Source organism: Perognathus longimembris, chromosome 1 (assembly GCF_023159225.1).
Source record: "Perognathus longimembris pacificus isolate PPM17 chromosome 1, ASM2315922v1, whole genome shotgun sequence".
Classification (NCBI taxonomy): Eukaryota; Metazoa; Chordata; class Mammalia; order Rodentia; family Heteromyidae; genus Perognathus; species Perognathus longimembris.
Window position 1 is genome coordinate 19,465,593 of NC_063161.1, and position 19,071 is coordinate 19,484,663.

The window sequence follows — 19,071 nt, forward strand, 5'->3', positions numbered from 1 at the left end:
TTCATAGAATTTGTATTATAATTTGTAGGGAATTCATAATAGTTTTTAAAATTTTTTCTAGAAATGAACAACACTTGATTAGCCTACCTTTATATTTCATAGGTCTTACTCATGTGTATAGTTTTTTTAAAAAAATTATTGTCAAACTGATGTACAGAGAGGTTACAGTTTTATACATTAAGCATTGGATACATTTCTTGTACTGTTTGTTACCTCCTCCCTCATCCCCCCACCTCCCCCTTTCCCTTTCCCCTTCCCCCCATGAGTTGTTCAGTTAATTTACACCAAACAGTTTTGCAAGTATTGCTTTTGTAGTCGTTTGTCTTTTCACCCTGTGTCTCTCAATTTTGGTATTCCCTTTCAGTTTCCTAGTTCTAATACCAGTATACATGATTTCCAGTGTACTCAGATAAGATACAGAGATAGTGCAGGTACAACCACAGGAAAGGGATACAAGAGGATCATCAATAATAGAAGCTACGGTTTCACATCACATGTTGAAAGTAATTACAACAGTGATATAACAGTCATTTCCATAACATGGAGTTCATTTCACTTAGCATCATCTTATGTGATCATAAGGGTATAGCTATTGGGCTCTTGTGATCCTCTGTTGTGACTAGCCTAAACCTGTGCTAATTATTCCCTATGAGGGAAACCATAGAGTCCATGTTTCTTTGGGTCTGGCTCACTTCACTTAGTATAATTTTTTCCAAGTCCTTTCATTTCCTTACGAATGGGGCAATGTCATTATTTCTGATGGAGGCATAAAATTCCATTCTGTATATGTACCATATTTTCCTGATCTATTCGTCTATTGAGGGGCATCTGGGTTGGTTCCATATTCTAGCTATGACAAATTGTGCTGCAATGAACATTGTTGTGCTGGTGGCTTTAGTGTGTTCTTGTTTGTGGTGTTTTGGGTAGATGCCCAAAAGTGGGGCTGCTAGGTCATAGGGTATCATGTATATAGTTTTGGGAGCTTTATCATATGTATACATTCCCATATCTACTACCATAGTCAAGATAATGAACAGTTCATCACCACAAGAATTCTGCTCCTTGCCCTTTTAGACTTATACTTGTTTCCTCTTCCCTGTCCATCTGTCTCCCAAATCCATGGCAACAACTAACCCATTTCAAATGTTTTGGTCATTATACAATGTTATGTAAGACAGAATTATGCAGGCTATAACCTTTTGGGATAGGCTTATTACGGTTACCGGAATTCCCTATAGGTCCATTGTAGTTGTATGTTTCAGTAGTTCTTTTGTTTTTGCTTTTATTTTTGTGCCAGACCCAGGGCTTGAACTCAGGGCCTGAGCACTGTCCCAGGCTTCTTTTTGCTCAAGGCCACTCTGCTACTTGAGCCACAGCGTCACTTCTGGCTTTTTCTGTATATGTGGTGCTGAGGAATTGAACCCAGGGTTTCATGTATGCTCTGCCACTAGGCCATAATCCCTGCCCTCAGTAGTTCTTAACTTTATATTGCTGAGTAGTATTCTACGTAAAGGATATCAAGGCTGTTTGCACTATCAGGCTCCTACAAATGAAGCTGTAATTCATTGTTTGTGTTCAGGGGTTTATGTGTGTTAAGGTATGTTTTCATTTCCCTGAGTTAAATGACCAAGAGTACAATTGTGGATTCTGTAGTAGTTTCATTCCAGGTTCATACTGTTTTCCAGTATAGGAATACCTTTTTACTTTCCCAGTGGCAATGGATGAATAAAGGATCTAGTATCTCTGCATCCTTGCTAACACTTGGTGATTGGCACTGTTTATGTTTAGTTTATACATTCTGATAGGTGTGGAGTGATAATCCATTGTGGTTCCAACTTGTGTTTCCTTAATAGCTTTCTAATAATGTTGAATATCTTTTCGTGTGCCCATTGACATCTCTGTGTACTCCCTGGTAAAACTGCTGTTTCTTGTTATCTAGAGATTAAACCGAAGACCTCACTAGCTACATCCTAACCATTTTGTCAGTTTTCTATTGGTTTATTTTTCTATTTGGTTTATTTTATTTTGTGTTTTTGAGATAAGGCCTCACAATCCTCCCAACTCAGCCTCTCAAGTGCTAGGTTTACATGCATGTAACCATCTTGCCCAGCTTGGTTTATTTTTTTCTTCTGAATTATTTTGTAAATAATAATCATCTATAGATTTAGAATTTTATCCTCTAGGAAATATCATCGATAGTATATAAGACCTTCTGTAGTCTGGCCACCATCTGCTTTTCCAATATCATAATCTTCAAAATGACAACACTCCTAAACACTCTGTTCCCTTTTATAGCTTTCTTCTACTTCCTAAGAGAACCTTTGCTCTAGATTATTTTTCATGCTTACAGAGTTAACTCTAACATTTCAAAAATATTCCTGCATCTACCTGTTGTTCTCTACTGATTAACCTAGTTCTATTCTTTTTCCTTTATTTTTTTGTCCCCACTTTTGGCAGTACCAGGGATTGAATTCAAGGTTTTGCACTTGCTTCACAGGCACTAGTCCACCTGAGCCTGTTTTCAACCTATCTTTCTATTGGTAATTTTTGAAGTAGACTCTCACTTTATGCTTAATATTTGTGTTTCTCTGCATTACTGGAGATTATAGTTATATGCCATTGTGCTCAGCTGTTAATTGAGATGAGTCTTCTTTTTTGCCTGGACTGACCTTAAACTAGCCTCTAACCTCCATTTCACCATCTCTACCTCCCAAGTAGACAGGATTACAGACTTGAACTAGCCTATTTTCTCTCTAGCATTATCTATCTGATTATGTATAAATAGAAGGTATATTGTTATCTTACATTGTGCCACTCAGTACCTGTGCACAGTGTATGACACATGGTAGGCACTTAGTAAACATTTATTGAAAGAGTAACTGAGGCAGTGCATTTTTATGTGTATCCCCACTCCCTCAACTGCTCATCGGAGAATAAAAGTAATATATAACATTTGTTGTATATTTAACTGTACACCAAACTGCACAGTGCACATCTTTCTCAGGTCACCTTTTGCTGTTGCATAGCCCTGATTCATTCTTTCATAATACTTAGTAACCTCCATCTATCTACCTTAAGCCCCCCCGCCCATATGTGAAAATAAATATTGTGAGTGATTTACATGTATTCTTGGTCCTAGTTGATACCTGGCACAAATTGGGTGATTACATCTGAGCAAATAATGGCCAGGTTAAATATTGCTTTTACTTGTGTGAGGTCAGAATCCAGCTGTATTTTGAGTAAACTAGTGTCCCACTGACCAGGCTTCCAGAATGCACAGGAAACATCTGTTAATTTTGGAAAGAATTACGATGATTGGGAGAATTACTGTTATTGGCTAAAACAAAGGTCTTTTGAAAAAGAGAAATTGAGTTAAAGGAACTCTTTATTAGTCACATAGCCGTAGCCTCCATAGTTAAGTCCTCTTTCCAACTTCATGTACTATTCTGAAAATGCAAAAGTAATTGTATCTCTGAAAGAAAGAATCTAGATTGAAGAAATGCTTGTAGAAGGAAAGAACTGCCCCTGTGTCTTACGTGTAATAAGCTGAAAATGAAAAATGTCTGGACATTCTGTAGATAGCTTGGTGAAGTTTTTTTCTTGAAGGGGTGTGGTACTGGGATTTGAGCTCAGGGACTGGTGCTTCTCAGGGCATTGCTCTACTATTTAAGCCATGAGCCTCACTCTGAAATTTTTATCTATCTGTGGAAATGATGGGAATAATTTAGCTGTAGAAATACCTTTGTTTTTCTTGAGAATTATCCATAAGTTATTTCAGGATTTGTACCTGGTTATCTTTTGCCATAGTGTATCTGTCAATATGGTCTGCATTCAGGGGGGGTGGATCTGATTAATGGGAGTCCATATCTCCAACCTTTTCACTTTTCCAAGTATTAATAAGAAGAGGGAGGGGAGGAAGAGAATGAAGAAGAGGGAAGAAGGAAGGGGGAAGGGGAAAAGGAGAAGGGAGGGGAGGGGAGGAGAGGAAGGAAGGAAAGAGAGAGTAGGAGGGAAGGAGAAAAAGGGAGGAAAGGCAGGCTGGCAGGCAGACAAGCAGGTAGGCCAGGCATTATGGTGCCCATCTATAATCCCCATACTCAGGAGACTGAGGAGGAGGATCAAAAGCAAGCCTGAACTATGTAACAAAAGCCTATGACAGAAGCAAACAAAAAGTTGTTCACACAGAATAATCAACTTCATTATTAAATATGGGGGGAATGAGAGTTTTCAGTTATTATGAGTTGCTTTATTCATGAAAGTTATATAGAATCCACGTTGTTGTTTCTTTAGTACAGGCAAAGTGAAAAGTAATATGTTCCATTCTTCCTCCTCTCCTGTGAATTTCTCTCCCTTTTTTCCTTTTGATTTATTTGTTTTACTTCTTAATTTTAATTTGGAAACTTAGGTTAAATGTAAAGTTTAGTAATAGTCAAACTCTGTTCCCAGAAGGCTATTGTTATCTTCAAGGACAGTCTAACAGTAACTTTTCCCCAGGCAGGAACCATGAGTCTTTCTCTGAGATTTGTGCCTAATGTAAAGTCCAACCCACCAGCAGCTTAATAAACATCTCTATGGTAACACATGTAGCATGCTGGGTGAATAGTACTTGTCTGCCTAGTTCTCTCCTTCCCTTCTTCTTTCTTGCTGTTTTCTGACATGTTGATTTCTATTCACTTCTCTTTGCTCTCTATGTTTTTGGCCTTTAGCTCTTGGCTTAGAGCAGGTGAACAGTATTTTCAAATGTAGTCTATTAGACTCCTTCTACTTTAGTCCAATAGGAACATTAGTAGAAAAGATGTAAGGGCTCTTTGCTTTCCATTGCAAAATGAAGCTGACATTGCATTTGGTGGAATCAGCAACTTCATTGCATTTATGACATGTACTTATTAATGTCATTCATAGGCCTTTGTCATGCTTCAAAGTAATCATTATTAACCAACGAGAAACTAAAAATGTGCTTGGGAAATAGTGGAATACCTCAAAATTAGTCAGTATTTTAGGAAATAAGGGACTATTATGATATGCATTTCAGCCGTAGTTCTGAGATTCGGGTTGTTATTGTATAAGTGGTAAGCCACTGAGAAGCAACAGCAAAATAAAAATGGAAACCAAGCTGGAGGAGTGCCATTCTGCAGAACTAGCTCACATCACCACAGTGTGGGAGTTCTTCACTCAGACACTGAAGCTTCTGCTGAGCTGTTTCACATGACTGATAATGCAGAAGCTTCTTTCTGAAGTAATTTTGTGTACAGTTCTATACTTCTAAATGTCTAAAACAATACTTTTTTTCTTAGTGTTACAGATAACTAAACATATATGAATGGAAAGAGCAGCTACATGAATTAGCTCTTGATGTAAGTTAGAACACTAATATTAACTAATCCTGGAAAAGCCTTATCAGGTTGTCACTATTATTATCACCACTTTATAAATGAGAAAATTGAGGCACAAGGAGGGTTAAAGACTTACTGAATTTCACTAAACTAGTATATAGCACAGTTAAGACTCAAAAGAAAAATGCATTTTCACAGCTGAGGTTTGGTCCACAGCAGATTCTATCAGTGTAATATAAAAGCAGCCACATAGTATAAATGATTAAGTATGTCTGTGTGCCAGTAAAACTTCATAGACTCTGAATTTTAGGTTGCATATAATTTTCACATGTCACAAAATAATTTTAACCATTGAAAAATGGGGGTATTGGAGGGAAAAGTTGAGAGAAAGTGAGGGAAGGGGTGACAGTATTCAAAAAGAAATATGCTCATCTGTTTTATGTAACTGTGACTCTCTGTACACCAGCTATACAATAACAATTAAAAATAAAAAATATATAGTTGAGATGTACAAACACACTTACATACACATACCACACACATATATATGCGCATACACACACACACACACACACACCATTCTTAGTGAAACAGACTTGGTGATACACTCCTATAATCCCAGCTTTTGGGAAGCTGAGGTGGAAGGATTGAGAATGCGCCCATCGATCCAGGCTACATAGGGAGATCTTGTCAACTAATGAATTAATTTTAGAAGCCCTATAATTAGCTTATGGCCATTATATAAACATGCAGCAGGCTGGATTTACAGATACAAAACAGTACCTGTGTGAGATATTAGGGTAATGTCTAATTCATTCAGGAACTGGATCAGGGATCATTCTAAGTTCTAGGGTTATCATAGGTAAACAAGAGTAATTCTGATTCCTTAATGAACCTTGGTATTCTCCCATCTAGTGCCTATTTTTTGTCTTTTTTTTTTTTAATTACCCTGAGAATGGCCAAGAGGCACATGAAGAAGTGCTCAAAAATCACTGGCCAGGGCTGGGGATATGGCCTAGTGGCAAGAGTGCTTGCCTCGTATACGTGAGGCCCTGGGTTCAATTCCCCAGCACCACATATACAAAAAAAATGGCCAGAAGTGGCGCTGTGGCTCAAGTGGCAGAGTGCTGGCCTTGAGCAAAAAGAAGCCAGGGCCAGTGCTCAGGCCCCGAGTCCAAGCCCCAGGACTGGCCAAAAAAAAAAAAAAAATCACTGGCCATAAAAGAAATGCAAATCAAGGGCTGGGGATATGGCCTAGTGGCAAGAGTGCCTGCCTCGGATACACGAGGCCCTAGGTTCGATTCCCCAGCACCACATATACAGAAAACCGCCAGAAGCGGTGCTGTGGCTCAAGCGGCAGAGTGCTAGCCTTGAGCGAGAAGAAGCCAGGGACAGTGCTCAGGCCCTGAGTCCAAGGCCCAGGACTGGCAAAAAAAAAAAAAAAAAAAAAAGAAATGCAAATCAAAACAACGTTGAGATTCTACCTCACCCCAATAATAATTTTCCATTATCAAGAAAACTAATAACAACAGATGCTGGTAGGATGTGGCCAAAAGGGAACCCTACTACACTGTTGGTGGGAGTGTAAACTTGTCCAACCACTCTGGAAAACAGTATGGAGGCTCCTCAAAATGCTAAACATAGAACTCCCCTATGACCTAGTAGCCCCATTTTTGGGCATTTACCCAAAAGATTACAAGCAAGACCACACTAAAGCCACCAGCACAACTATGCTTATTGCAGCACAAAATTTGCCCTAGCTAAAATATGGAACCAACTCAGATGCCCCTCCATAGATGAATGGTTCAAGAAAATGTAGTATATATACACAATGGAATTCTCTGCCTCTATCTAAAAGAATGATATTGCCCCATTCATAGGAAATGAAAGACTTGGAAAAAAATCATACTAAGTAAAGTGAGCCAGACCCAAAGAAACATAGACTCTGGTTTCCCTCATTGGTAATAATTAGTACAGTAATTAGCAAAAGATCACAATTGTTCAATAGCTATGTACATATGAACACATAAGATGATGCTAAGCGAAATGAACTCCAAGTTATGGAAATAAATGGTTTATCGTTGTTGTTAGGTTCAATGTACCATGTGAAGTTATGCCATTTTCTTTTGTCTTTCATCCCCATGGTTTTCCAAAACCCTGATGTCACTGTAACTGATTTTGGCACCTTGGGTATTGTATATACATTTATTGGAAGTAGGGAAGGGAAGGGAAACATCAGCATGGAGAGACAAAGGGTAAAAGGTGAACCAATGCAACAGCAATACTTACAAAACTTTTTACTATAAACCAACTGTACAACTGTGGGGGGGGGGAGGAAGGAGTTGGGGAGGGGAGAAGGTGGGAGGAGGTAACAGGTTTGATAAGAAATGTACTCATTGCTTACGTATGAAACTGTAACTTCTGTACATCACTTTGACAATAAATAAGTCAATTAAAAATTATTACCCACTGCATGTGATAGACATGCTCACAGTCTCTCATCTAACCTTCATAGCAGGTGGTATTATCGCAGTTGAATGGTTGAGAAGAGTGTGTGCTAGCCAGTTACACCTAGCCTACCTTCAGATGCAGGTGTGTCTTAGGCTTAAACAGTGTCTTCCCTTCTCTACAGGCTCTCGTTTGCTCCTACAAATGTATGAAACTACAAAGATATGTTTATGATCTTGTCACAATAGTCTTCATATTTTTCCTCTTGAATTTATATGTTTTGACTTTCCTTCCATTTTCTCTTAACTCTAGCCTTCAAAGATGTTATCATGGTTTAACAGAAGAAGTATTTGCCTGGGTTTCCCAAAGAAACTGAAAATAAACTCAGAGCTAGTCAGCCCTATAGCTGGTGGGAGGATTCACTGATATGTGGATTAAGAGTGCAAAGAACTGGGGCTGGGAATATGGCCCAGTGGCAAGAGTGCTTGCCTCAGGAGGTACATGAAGACCTAGGTTCGATTCTTGAGTACCACATACACAGGAAAAGCCAGAAGTGGGCGATGTGGCTCAAGTTGGCAGAGTGCTAGCCTTGAGCAAAAAGAAGCTAGGGACAGTGCTCAGGCCCTGAGTTCAAGCCCCAGGACTGGCAAAAAAAAAAAAAAGTGCAAAGAACTGAGTTTGGTTGTACACACCTGTAATTGCAGCATCCCATGTAGAGGCAGGAGGATCATGAGGTTGGGGCCAGTTGGGCTACATAGTGATACTGTGGAGAGAGGGGAGAGGGAGAAAAAGGTGGGCGGGGGAGGGGCAGGGAGAAGAAGGTAGGAGGAGGAAAGGAGGAAGAGTAGAAAGGGCTGCAGCTACATGGGCTGTAGCTTAGTGGTAGGTTGCTTATCTCACTTTGGGCAAGGCCCTGGGTTCTATTTCTCTGTACTATTAAAAAAAGGAAAAAAGTTGAGGAAGATCCATGCCCTTCCTGATGCTTTATGCAGCCTCTCAGTTTTAAGAATATAGCTATTGGATCTAGGTTCTGAATAGGTTCCACAAAGGGCTTTGGATTACTGATGATTCATGGTTGGTCTAAAATACATCTTTAGGAGATAACTTTTGTGACTTTTATCTGTGGAAGAGAAATAGTGAATGGAATTGTTTGTATATGTCTGTAAATAAGGATTTTTTTTCCCCTGAGCAATAATGTAACCTCATTTTCACAGGCTCCTTCAGGGCTCCAAGGAAGCCTGCTGTCCGTTTCCTCATGTCACTGTGAAATCCTAGTTATGGTTGTGGCTCCTGTTAGAGGAAATACTTAGGAAGGGTTGCATAAAATAAGATGAAGGACTGAAAGCAGACATCATTTGAGTTTAATTACTGGTTTACTTCATTATTTTATTATTGTAAGGTCTGTATTTGATAGAACAGTTAACCTTCTGTAACATGGAATATATCATGAATTGTAACGTTACATTAATTTTTTTTTTTTTTTGTCAGTGTGAGTCTTGAACTCTGGGCCTGGGTGCTGTCCCAGAGCTCTTCAGGCTGGTGCTCTACCACTTTGAACCACAGTGCCACTTCTGGTGGTTAATTGGAGATGGACTTTACTACCTGGGCTGGCTTTGAACCGTAATCCTCAGATCTCAGCCTCCTGAGTAATTAGGATTATAGGCGTAAACCACCAGCACCAGCTGACATTAATTCTTTAACTTGAGAATTGCTTGACTTTATCATTATAAAGGTTGTTTTGTATATACACATACACACACAGAATATAATTAGGTATTTACAAAGCAACTTTTTAATACCCTTAATGCGATTTGTCAGGATAATTCTGTTAGAAACCACTATTGTACCAATTTTGTACTCTGTGTCTCAGAGACTGGCACTCTCTTTAGTGGTTTTCTAGGTTCCCTCCTCTTCCCCTGTTAGGGAGGGGTTCCTGTACTCACTTATGGCAATAGCTGAGCACACAAAGCCGCCCAACCCAGGACAGACGATCAATAGCATTTTATTAGTGTCATATTTTCACAGTCCCTAGCCTAGGATGCCACCTGCCAATCAGGGCTACATAGAGATTACACTTGGGAACAAAATGAACAGCCAGGTCTGACTATGGGAAGCCAAGCTTTGTAGTCTCAAGTGGGTAACATGCTTGCTGGTTCCTTAGAAGAGGATATGATTGACTTGTTTGAATATTTCCATGGGCTGGCAGGGAGTTAAAACTGCCATCAACGACAAGCAAGGGGACCTTATCACTGGAGCAGGGTCAGGAAGGGAACTTGGGGTTAGGCCACTCAGGGCCCTCCTGGCTTTCCCAGATACCAAGGCAGAGCATAATATTAGGCCTTAATTTTTGGACTTACACTGCAGTGGTTTTGCCCTGAGTCATGATCAAGAGCATAGCATGTGGTTGTATTTTCCACAAGTCTCACCACCTTTTCAGTGGCTGTTAGAAATACAATTATTAGACATTAGAGGAAGCAGTGCAGCATGTACAACTGGCACAGGACAAATGGTTACCCTGTTAGAAGGTAATCAAAGGCTGAGAGGCTTCACTGTCCCACCAGCCATTCTCCCCTGCTAGACTCCCTCCCGTAGTGTGAGAACCTGGCAAAGCCCTAGGGAGCTTGGACGTGGATCACCAGCTCCCATGATGGATGGATAATTGTCTGTTCTGCCTTGGCTGAAGCCATATTAACAGACTTTTCTGGCCAAGCTGGCTTTGAACCATGATCCTCACATCTCAGCTTCCTGAGTAGCTAGGATTATAGGCATGAGTTACAAATACCCTGCTGTGCTAACTGTTTTTGTGTGTGTGCTGGTACTGGGGCACAAAACTCAAGGCCTGGGTGCTGTCCCTAAGGGTCTTTGCTTTTTATTCTACCACTTCAGCCACAGCTGCTGCTTCTTTTTTTTTTTTTTGCTGGAGATAAGCATTCCTGGTCTTTCCTGCCTCAGTCCTTGGATCTCAGCTTCCTGAGTAGTTGAGATTACACGTGCGAGCCATCAGCATTGTGATAACTTTTTTTGTGCATGTGTGCCAGTCTTGATCTTTGACTCTGGGCCTAGGAGCTGTCCCTGAGCCTTTATGCTTAAAGCTTGTGGTCCACCATTTGAGTCACAGTGCCACTTCTGGCTTTTTCTGAGTAGTTTATCAGAGATAAGAGTCCAATGGACTTTTCTGCCCAACCGGCTCCCTATTTCTTTTTACCCTGACAATATTTCCTAGAGGACAGTCTATGTCATTGTGCGTAGATCTACCTCATTTTTCAAGTAAATGTTTGACAGTTCATCAGATGGAAGTTCCCCAGTTTATTTAACTGATCTTCTATTAATGATAATTGCTGGAAACTCTTCTTAAAACTGGTTAATTGTGACTTTTAAACTAATTACATAAAATCAATGCAGGCATCTGAAGTGCTTATACTTTGCCAAATGGTTCACAGTGGTAGAGCACCTGCTTAGCAATGTGTGAAGCTCTGAATTCTAACTCCAGTTTTGTTTATATATGTGTGTGTATGTATATATATATGTGTGTGTGTGTGCATATACATATATATGCATATACGTAATTATATGCATATATATGGGATTTTAAATTGTTTTTAAAGACATTTTTCAAACTTATGGTGTGAGGTCCTATTTTAAATAGCAGCATCATGATACAGGTACTGATTTTGCTTTTAACCAGTAGGGTGCATTTTTAGGACTCCTAGTTTTAAGAGCATTCCTGGGGAGGAGGATGGGATGGTATTTGGAAGGGTGGAGGGGTAAAGGTTGGCCCTTGAAAACAAAACAGGCCTATTTCTCTAAGTCCATCTTCAAAGCCTGGTTTCCTTCCTAACAGAGTCCCCCAGAGCCACTTTTAAACAATCTCTAGTTTATAATTCAGGGAAGCTGAATGTTTTTGTGTGACTCCTTTTTCTGAAGTTGCAGACCTTATTAGTTTTAAAGGCTTGGTTGTTAACACTCTAAAATTTATTAACTGAAGTACAAATTGTATACATTTTGTGCTATATGTTCTTTGTTTCTGTTAAATTCATGCTGTGCTGTTCTTTATATATGTTAATGATTTTATTTACTTTTATTCTATAATCATAGTTTAACTCAAAAATACAGTATATATATGTATGTGTTACTTATTTTTTTTGGCACTGATCCTGGGGCTTGATCTCAGGGCCTGGGTACTTTCCCAGAGCTTTTATGCTCAAGGCTAGCACTTTACTACTTTGAGCCACAGCTCCATTTCTGTTTTTTTTTGTAGTTATTTTGAGATAAGAATCTCATGGACTTTCCTGTTTGGGCTGGCTTTGAACCATGATCCTCAGATCTTAGCCTTGCACCCAGCTACAAATCTTTTTGGTTGAGGTCAAGATAAAGCCACCATTAAGGGTTTGTTTTTTTCTTCATCTTTTTTTTTTGTGTGGCCAGTCCTGGGCCTGAGTACTGTCCCTGGCTTCCTTTTGCTCAAGGCTAGCACTCTGCCACTTGAGCCACAGCGCCACTTCTGGCCGTTTTCTATATATGTGGTGCTGGGGAATTGAACCCAGGGTTTCATGTATACGAGGCAAGCGCTCTTGCCACTAGGCCATATTCCCAGCCCCTTTCTTCATCTTTTTAAATTTTATTTTTAAATTGTTTTTATAAAGGTGATATACAAAAGGGTTATAGTTACATAAGTCAGGTAAAGAGTACATTTCTTTTTGGACAGTGTCACCCCTTCTCTTATTTTCTCCCAGGCAACCATTAAGTTTTTCGTTTGTTTGTTTGCTACTCCTGGGCTTGGACTCAGGGCCTGAGCACCTTCCTTGGCTTCTTTTTCTTAAGGCTACAACTCTACCACTTGAGCCACAGTGCCATTTCTGACTTTTTCTGTTTATGTGGTGCTGAGGAATCGAACCCAGGGCTTTATGCAAGGCAAGCACTCTACCACTAGGCCACATTCCCAGCCCATCTTTCAAGTTCTCACTAATTTTTTTCCACTTGTTCTGTGATATGTATGAAAGCAGCCAAAGGAAATACACAATCACAGTCATAATAAAACAGAATTTGTAAAGAATTATGCAACATCCTGAGGACAAACAGGTTCTGCTCACTTGGGCCAGGAGTATAAAGCAGAGGAAGAGAAAGATCATAGGAGTTCAGATTTTCATGTTGTCACTTGGCATTGAGAAGAAACTTCTGAAGGCGAGAGTATGGGAATGAATTGCATTCTTCAGATTTGGGGGGGCATTACATGGAGCCTTCTTTACAGGCAATAGAGGGATTGTCCTTCTCAGAAGGGACAGTGCTATGGCATCTTCTTTCAGTTAACTGCTTGTCCTTCACTCTCTTTGCTGCTCTTGTTATTCTTACACTGTAGTGGGATTTGTAACTTAGTAGAGGCTCTAAAGGTGTGTTTGTGTTTTGTGTTTTATGTGTTTTATGTTCCTAAAAACTCCCAAGAAGAAATGCATTAAGTATTTTTCAGAAGTCAGTTCCTTCTGAAAGAGCTATTTGGTATGATACCTTATCTATAAGAGAAATTCTAGTGGAAAAATGCATGTCTGTACATAGAACTTAACTAATGGAAAAAACAGTAATTAAAAAGTTAATCACTTCACATGTACAGATCTTGACATGTGCAATTGAGAGAGTTGCCTATTCATAGAAGTTAGTTTTTCTGGCTTTATTTTCTCTAGATTTTCGAAAAACCAGGCTTTTCTTTCCAGAAGTGAACCTGTCTTAGAGTGCTTAGGAACATGGGGCCGGGTCATTGTTCTAGCTGTTAGTACAGCTTACTTTCTTTTTACTTTGACTGTCAAATTATGAACTTACTAATAAGCAGGAAGATGAGGAAGGAAGCACATTGTCCTGTTCCTTTAAACTGCAAAGTAGACAGTATTAGGGTGTTATTTTCCTGACAGTGGGAAGGAAATAAAAAGAATAGAAGAAGAGCCCTAGACTGTGTGATTAGCATCAGTAAGGAGTCAATGTTTCTTTATCAGAAGCCTAAAATTATCTAGGTTGATTTGGAAGCTGCCAACAATTATGTAAGAAAACATTTGAGCCAGTTTAGAAATGAACATGTATATGTGGATCCTAGATGCCATCCTTCCTGCTTTACTGATTTTTATCTTAACTTTTCTAGTTTCTTTTCTGTGACATTTGTCCCCTTAGTTCCTGATGACATCAGCACTCTAATTCAGGCCTCCTGGCCACGGGTAAATGGTGAAAAACTATTGGAGGCCTTTGGTCTATCAGACAGTCTGCTGGGAATTCACCTGAAAAGCACAATTTTCTGTCCTTAAAAGTTTACATTTTATTGAGGAAAATAGGTACTTGACCATAGGAGTGATAGAGGAAACAGAAGAGAAAAGCAGACCTAGTGTGGAGTCAGAGAGGGAAACATGTCAGCGTGTTTTGGTTCTTGTAGTTTTGTTTTTTTGGTTTTTTGGGTTTTTTTTTTTTGCCAGTTCTGGGGCTTGAACTCATGGCCTGGGCACTGTCTCTGGCTTCTTTTGCTCAAGGCTAGCATTCTATCCCTTGAGCCACAGCGCCACTTCTGGCTTTTTTTCTGTATATGTGGTGCTGATGAATCAAACCCAGGGCTTCATGCATGCTAGGCAATCACTCTACCACTAAGCCACATTCCCAGCCTATGTATTTTTTTGGTTTTGTTTTATTCTATTGTGTTTTATGGTTCTGAGATTTGACTCAAGGCCTTGTGCACGTTTGGCAGTCCTGGCCATATAGTTTAAAAAATTTTAAATTGTTATTATACAGGTGATGTACAGAGGGGTTACAGTTATATAAGCAGGTAAAGAGTACATTTCTTCCTGGACAATGTCATCCTCTCCATATAGTTTTAATATTTAAAGCTGTTCCCCTTCCCTTGTTCTTGAATGTTAACTTTTATACTTTAATTTCATGTTTTATTCAGTGTTTGTTTGCTTACTTTATTTGAGACAACGTCTTGCTATGTAGGCCAGGCAAGCCATAAGCTTGTGCTACCATACCTAGTTCTGTTTCCTAAAGAATATGATAACAACTGAGTACCATTTTCTTAATAATAACTTTACAAATATTTGACTAGAAAACACCTTTCAGATCTCTAGAAAAAAAATAAGCCTGATTTTTTAATGCAATCGTTGTATTATTTTTTTACCTGAAATTTCATGCTGTAGAGTTCCAACAATTGAAGACTGGCTCAGTGGTAGATTTGTTGCTTAGCACCCATAAGGCACTGGGCTCTATCCCTAACATTGCCTCTCCACCTCAAACAAACTGAAGTGTGTGTTTCTTCTGTCTACACCTAAACCAACAGCAGATAACCTCCACTGGGTTTTTGGTCCTATCTCTGAAACTGAAAATCCATCTGAGTAGAAAGCTTCCCCCCACCCCTCCTTAGTCCCGAAGGCATGGGTCTGCTTCTTGTCCTGCAGAACTGGGTGAGGTCTGCATCCCTCTACTTGAGTGATGAGGTTCCCCAAGACCCTCCCCACTGAGTCAAGTTTGACGTGGTAAGTAGTTATTGGAAATTTTGGCTGTTGGATTGGTTTCTGAAGCAAGTTTGTATTTTACAATGTGTAATCAGGGACTACCAGAAAATGTGTCCAGCTTTTAGGATTCCTTTTCTAAATTCTGTCTGGAGCCTTAGTAGCTGAGTGACCTGCCCGTGACCTGCTAAAGAGGCATCAGAGTGGAATGCGAAGTGTCTTGTTCTTCTGCTGGAGGGTTTCCCTTGGTGATTTTCTTTGGATCTTTTACTGTCTCCACCTATATATACTCTTCTTCTGATCCATCTTGCTTCTAAATCTTTCCAGCCACCATAGAAAGAGTGACTATTGTCTTTGTGGGAAACTTTCCGTGGAATTCCCCTACAGAGTTGATTGCAACAATGAGTGTTAGTTTATGAGATCTGGTCAGTACAAAATGAGAAACCTTGGTCATATCAGCCTGGCAAGGGCAAGTTAGTAAATGTGGTACAGTGTTTTTTTAGACTTCAGCCTGTATCAGAATCACTTGGGGGCTGGGACTATGGCTTAGAGGTAGAATGCTTGCCTTGCATGCTTGAAGCCCTGAGTTCAATTCCTCAGTACCACATAAACAGAAAAAGCCGGAAGTGGTGCTGTGGCTCAAGAGGTAGAGTACTAGCCTTGAGCACAAAGAAACCAGGGACAGTGCTTTAGCCCTGAGTCTAAGCCCCAGGACTGGCAAAAAAAAAAAAAAAAAAAAAAAAATCACCTGGAGGACTTGTAAAAATGCAGATTGCTAGGCTCTATACCAAGAATTTCTGATTCTGTAAGCTTAGGGTGAAGCCTGAGAATTTGTAACTACCCTGTTCCTTTGCCTGTCTTATAATGTAAGTAAATACAAACAATACCAGAGAGGTGGGCACATGTTCATAGTAATAGCATATATATTGTGAATTGCCATCACCATCATTTCCCCCAATCCTTAGATGTTAGGTAGTGTTGGGTTTTTGTTTGTTTGTTTGTTTTGTCATTGTTAATCACTGAGGCCCCAGCAAGTAGCCCAAGGTACTCTTCTAGTGTACTTGTGCAGCTAATGCCCTCTGGAGTAAGCCAGATAAGATTTATTTTATTTTTAATATCAGGAGAAGAGAGCTAATTTTCTTAGGGAAGGAAATATGGAATGTGGAAGCATAGGATGTGGTAGCTGAGAAAAGTGCTTCCCACTCCCCTTTCTGTCATCACATTATATTAAATGGATATATTTCAATTAAATTTTAAACCCCAAGTGAATGTGAGCTTTGGAAAGCTTAGTTAGGGAAGGAGCAAGGAATTTGGCTGATGTGGCCATTTCCATTCCTTAGGTCCCTTAGATAATTTTGCTCACATCAGAAAGGTAAGGTGGTTGGTTTAGTTTTATTAGTACTACTTGTTATGGGTGGTGACTAATGCATACTTCCTGTTGAAGGAGTTCTGGATCATCCCAGGAAGTTCAGGATGATCTTGACATTGGTCTTGGTGACATGCCCTCTGAAGAGGAGGAAGTCATCAACAGTTCTGATGAAGACGATGTCAGTTCTGAGTCAAGTAAAGGAGAACTGGATCTACTGGAAGATAAACAGGTATTTTTTGATAGTTAATTATACTGTTGCCATGCTTGAGAACAATATTTATCGATATGATGGACATGGAAACTGTAGAGAGTTTTCTTAACATTTACTAAACATTTTCAAATTTATATATAGTTCTTACTGCAATACAACACCTAAAATACTATTCTGTTGCCAAGCAAATGTCATATAGGGATTGTTTAGTGACTTTTTGTTTGTTTTGGTCCTGGGGCTTTAAACTCAGGGCCTGGGCACTGGCCTTGAGCTTTTGAGCTCAAGGTTAGCACTCTACCACTGAGACACAGCTCCACTTCTGGCATTTTGGTGGCCAACTGGAGATAAGAGTCTCTTGGATTTGTCTGCCCAGGATGGCTTTGACAATCCTCATGTGAAGCTAGGATTACAGGCAGGAGGCATCAGTGCCCATCTATTTAGTGACTTTTGAGAAATTATTTTCATTAATATCCACTTGTTCCTCCCCACCCCTGCACTCTTGGGACTGGAATCTGAACTCAGGGCCTCTGTTTGCTTGGTAATCACTTGACCCATATCTCTAGTCCTTTTAACAGCCTTTTTGTAATGAAATCTCCTCTTAATCCTGCACCTTAATACTAGTTTTTAGGGTACTTGGAAGAAAGGAACTGTTTATATTTGAAATCATAGTGACAAAGTAAAAGTTGCTGTTATTTGTATAATCATTATATGCCTTGTAAAGAAAAACCAGTATGTGTATGTTTGGGAGCAATACAGCATATATGTTGTTGAATTGTTTAAGATGAATGATGTCCTTAGACTGTCTCTAGTTTGGCATGAATATTTCATTTGAAATAACATTTCTTTGAGTAAGGACATTTTGAAAGGGAGAGAATTAGTTTAACAGCGCTGTCTCCATGATATTGGGGATGTTGCAGCAAGATGGAATCAGAAAGGTTCCACATAACATACCAAGGTACGGAGAAAATCCATGTCACCTACCTCTTTGTCAGAATTCATTTTCAGTCAGGCACAGTGGCACATACCAGTAATTTCAGTGCTTGGGAGGCTGAGAACTGTGAGTTTAAGGCTAGCCTAGGCCACATAGTTCTAGTCCAGCCTGGTTTATGGAGATTCTTCTACCTCAAGGTAAAAGTAAATACACACACAAAGTTATTTTTACCCTAAATGAATGACACAAATAAAATTACATGATTCTTAGTCCAAGATCTACCAGCTGTAATTTAGGTATACCTCTAGATAATTATTTAACCTCTTTGGCCCAAAGAGTGCCATTTTAGATGAAACAAAATATGGCATTTGCAGAATTGTGAAGATTAAATCATTTGATGTATAGAAAGTCTTAGTGCACTATCCCGTAGCCAGAGTTTATCCTTTGTTTATGGCTGACAAGACTTTATTCTATGCAATAAAATATTGGAACTAAGTATTGAAAGTAACCACCAGAGATTATTTAAGCAGGTGAGCTTGTGAAACTACTAAGAAAGATGAATGACTGTGTTCTTAAAGATTCTGAAGCAGCACTCTGTTGGTTTTACCTGGACTATCAACTAATTTATTTTATGCTTTATCCGTATCTGTTGTGCTATAGTTTGTGTATTTTATGTATCATCTAATGTAAGCTCATTTTCCATTTTGGTTATTCTTGGACAGAGATTTTACAGATATCTGTAGAATACCTATTGTATGCCTTGTACCACTGGAATTTTCTAGAGATCAGCAGAGTTTATGAGCCATACTTTTGTCCACTCATATCCTAACAAAGCAAGAGTGGCTCTAAATGCATAAAAAGGAAGAACTTCAGAGTATTCAGGATGTGAAGGGAATAGTGTGCTAGAAACTGGTGAAGCTACTTGGAGGAAAACCTCTGAGAAGGGGAAATATGACCAGAATTTAAATGATTTGGAAAGAGCCCATGCCAGTGAAGAGTATGAGGAAGAGCATTCAAATGGTCTTCTCTAAGGACTGTAATTAAACCAGCCTTTACTCTCTTTGATAAGCAACCTTTTTGTCCTTTCATATTCTGACAGATACTATCATTTTGGTGTATGTGTTTCTTTTGCTTTAACCTTTTTTATTTTCTCTCCTTAGTTGAAGTAGTGGTTAAAATTGTTTTGTACATTCTTCTGGGGATTACACCTATACATGATGTAAAGGAAGGCTTAATCTCTAACCTTGTGTGATGTCTCTTAACATAACCAGCCCTAACCCTGCCTAGTTGATTCATTCATTTGCTAT

The 19,071-nt window shown here is 39.4% G+C and overlaps 1 protein-coding gene across 2 annotated transcripts in view; it reads left to right on the plus strand.

The window, feature by feature from the left end:
* The window catches only part of Fgd6 (FYVE, RhoGEF and PH domain containing 6), a 98,381-nt gene that overhangs the window by 19,838 nt on the left and 59,472 nt on the right, over positions 1-19,071 (plus strand). For both annotated transcript variants that reach the window (XM_048358118.1, XM_048358128.1), the window contains exon 3: positions 16,698-16,851. In XM_048358118.1, coding sequence (XP_048214075.1) covers positions 16,698-16,851 — 154 coding nt within the window. The remainder of the gene's footprint in view (positions 1-16,697; positions 16,852-19,071) is intronic.